The sequence below is a fragment of the Macadamia integrifolia genome, chromosome 6 (genome assembly GCF_013358625.1).
Source record: "Macadamia integrifolia cultivar HAES 741 chromosome 6, SCU_Mint_v3, whole genome shotgun sequence".
NCBI classification, from domain to species: domain Eukaryota; kingdom Viridiplantae; phylum Streptophyta; class Magnoliopsida; order Proteales; family Proteaceae; genus Macadamia; species Macadamia integrifolia.
Window position 1 is genome coordinate 32,458,711 of NC_056562.1, and position 3,747 is coordinate 32,462,457.

A 3,747-nucleotide genomic window follows, 5' to 3' on the forward strand; every position below is an offset into this window, starting at 1 on the left:
TGAGACATGAAGCTGTACTTCCTTTGATGAGATTTTAAATACAAACACATAACATGTGACTTCCCAATGATTTGATTACATGATTACAAGTAATCGACCTTCTTTCTCTTTCAATAAAAATATACAAGTCAACTAATACTAAACAAGAATATGAAACAAAAAGAAAAGGGAAAAAAGGAGGAGAAAAGATAATACATGGAAGCACATTTTATTTTTGGTAGAGACACTGAAGCACTTAATAATAAGATGACTGTGAAAACATTTCTCAAGGATGATCAGCCAGTGAGTCATTTTAGATGCTAGATGCATTATATTCTTCCAATAGATTGATGATATTGTGCTCTGGCGCACTAAGGGAAGGTAACATCATGCGATTGGATGGTGCTGGACATTGTTTAGTTCCTCCAGCTTCAGATTCAGATTCAAGGTTGGCCCCTTCCTTCATAACTGGCAAATCAGCCCTCCTTCGTGCATTTGCCGACATCCGTTCCTTCCATATCCTTGCATCCTGTAAATCAAACCACTAAAGATCAGAAGCTCAAGAAGAAGCCTTTGCTTGCCTGTGGCAAAAGTTTCATAACAATGCTTTTAATTACATTTGGAAGCATTTAAACCAGAAATATCAATATGTAAAGAATCCATTAAGACCTTAACAGAACCGGGTAAAAATACATAGAAGCTAGTGGACTCTAAGGAAATGGATCAGAGATCTCCAGTAAATAAAATTACACTCAACTTGATAGAAACCATAACAATGATGACAAAATAAATGTCGTATGATGAACACCCACATCAATGCCCAAAGGTTCTATCGGGCATAGGGTCCATCAAGAAATCTGGATTACAGCACAATCAGAATTTAGCAAGGCAGTAATCTTTTATTATAGGCAAAAACAAACTGCCACCAAAATGAATTCAGCAAAGTCCTTGGCTAGCTGGAAAATATTTTCTTCCTTCAACAATCCTCATAGTTCAGGTTTGTAATTTATGACCAAAGGTTCGTACAGAATAGGATGGGCACACAAACAAGTATGTTTTGGTCTCTCCAAGTACTAGATAGGAGGGAGGGAAAACAAGTTAAAAAAAAAATTCAAAGCTAGTGATCATTCTTCTTATTTTTACAGTATAATTGGTGAAATTCCTAGTTACTGTAAATAAACAAAATTTAAGAAACATCAAACGCATAGCTGAAGTCTATAAATCAAAATGTAAGAGTAAGGAACCATGACATCAAGCATTCATGGTCCATAACCATACACTCTTTATACTTTAAAACATTCTTACAATCTTAGTAATGAAAATTAATGGAAAAGATTTTATACTTGTCAAAAAAAAAAAAAATTTTTTTTATGATATTAGAGTTAATGTAAAACAATTCAGACTTACATTCAGAATGGAAGGCTCTGGTAAGGGACATTTTACAGGCCGATCATTGTCCAGAGGCTCAATTGGGTGTTCAACTGGCTTAAACTGTACTGCCACTTCAATCCCATGGGAGGCAGCAGCTGCAGCAGCAGTAGTACTAGGACGATTGCCCTCAGAATTCGGTGGCAACACTTGCCTCTCATCCTGCACCATAAGTTCCCTCAATTTAATAAAACTAATCCTTAAATATGTGATTCCGAAGGGAGGCTTTTAGAAGAAGACCTCACTGGATGTATGAAAGGAAGAAACAAATGAAAAACATATGAACAGAAGTGAAAACAACCACATTGAAAAAGTTCTGGGGTTAAATCAATGGAAAATGAAAGAACGATGGTTAAACATTCTTCCCAGAGGATTAAGAACAAAAATCATTTCTGATATCCAAAGAAATTTATAAAAACTGCATACTAATACAAAAAATGTAATAACTCCCCTCAATAAAATTAACATGACTGATCAGACTACCAAGCAACTAGTTCAGATAATCAAGGGCCAAGAAACTAAAAACAGACGAGACAGAATCAATACAAGAAGAAAAATCTGTCCCCCCCCCCCCCCCCCCGCCTCCCTTTTTCCCCTGTTCAATCTTTCTGGACAATCTCTTTCAAACTTCTAGAGTAAAGGATGAACTTATATACAAGAACAGGGCAACATTTGGTGAAATGAACCAATGAGATAAAACAGTAACAGTCTGGCAACCAAAAACCTAGGCAAACAGTGAAACTGTAAAACCAATCTATTATACACATTGAAATGGAAATTAAGTGCTCACTCTCCAGAAATAAATGACCTGAAAGGAAAATTCAACTTAAAGAGCAGGAAAATCCATATAAATCTGCTTAAATATAAGTCAAATCCATTTAATACGAAGGTTAGAAAGTTGAGTTTAGATTAACAAACTACAGCCATGTCGAAATCAACGGAGAAAAAAAGCCACAGAGAAATCCACTAGAGAAACTCTGAAGTTCAAGATTATATCAAGTCCACTCAAGAAATCTAAGACCAAATTAGAGTGAAAACCTGAATGGAGAGAGACATTCAAAGTTTGTGGAGGAATCAATGGAACAGCCTCAAACAATTTAAGACTAAAGAAACAGAAAAACAATCAAGGAACGAGATTAGGCAAAAAACCAAAACAAGGATGAGAGGTCGACGAATTTCATTTATAGAAATGAACCCTCAAAAAAAAAAAAAAAAAAAAAAGTAGTTAAGCCATCTAAAGAATGAACACCCAATACCCAGACACCGAAACCCAATTCAAAAGTCAGATCAATCAAAAAAAATTATTTAAAAAAAAAAAAAAAAAACCCACCAACTGGAACGTCTTTCTAGCAAAGAACATCAGGAGGTGGGATTGTGGGAATGGAAAGCTTACAAGTGCACTTTGAGCCCGTCTATGCCCAGTTCTCCCAGAGAATCGTGAGAAGACACCCACCATTCTCCTCTGTCCCGTCTCAAATCTCTAATTACACAAAAAGGGTATTCCAATCTTCTCCTTTCTTTTTCTCGTACAATAAATAACTCTCTCTCTCTCTCTAACTCTTTCTCGATGGAACAGAGAACACAGACAGATTTTTCTTATTTTTTTAATCTTCTGGGTTCTGACGGAATGGGCAGATAAACATAAGCTTAGTTGGTGCGACGGGTTTTGTTTGGGTTCTCTCTCTCTCTTTTTCTCAAGGAGAGTGAAGGGTGAGAGATTTATGTAAAAATTATTATTGTATTAGAGAACGTAGAAAAAGCTGCAAGAGAGATGATGTAAAGGTCGGTCGGCACTTGAGAGAATCCATGAAAACTTCTTAACGCACCAATGAATCAACTACTTAACGTAAAGCGATGGAAAGTAAAACGAAGAGTGACGTCAGAGATGCACATCACAAAGGAGGATAGACCAGAAATACAGCACAGCACAGCACAGCACAGCACTGTTTTGCTGCCGACTGACTGACGCACCAACCAGAAAGACCTCTTCTCCATTTATTACCATACGGTGCAATCATGGTGGCAGATTCAGGCCTTGGAGGATTTAGCCGTTCTTTTGTTGCTAGCCACACATGTGTATTCGCTACATTTGGAGATTAGTTCTCACCAGCTCAGCCCAACCATGTTCTTTGATATTAAATTAGGATTACTTTTTACGAAAAAACCAAAAAAGTAATCAGATATGATAATCTACTTTAGGTTTTCTTTATAAAATTATCCATTTAAAATTTCAGTTAATAAAAATATCTAAAATTAGGTTTGATTTTACAAAATTATTCAAATGAGTGATTCTCCTTCATTTATCATATACAATCAAGTATTCTTTTTTTAATAAAAAAT

General features: G+C 35.8%; 1 protein-coding gene across 1 annotated transcript; it reads right to left on the reverse strand.

Annotated features, from left to right (window-relative positions):
- Nucleotides 1-3,393, reverse strand: LOC122081126. Its single transcript, XM_042648108.1, has 3 exons — nt 2,801-3,393; nt 1,387-1,569; nt 1-508 (listed from the first exon to the last, which is right to left on the reverse strand). Exons 1-3 carry the CDS (start codon nt 2,861-2,863, stop codon nt 293-295), a joined length of 462 nt encoding a protein of 153 aa, XP_042504042.1. The 5' UTR covers nt 2,864-3,393; the 3' UTR covers nt 1-292.
- Between the last annotated feature and the right edge of the window lie 354 nt (nt 3,394-3,747).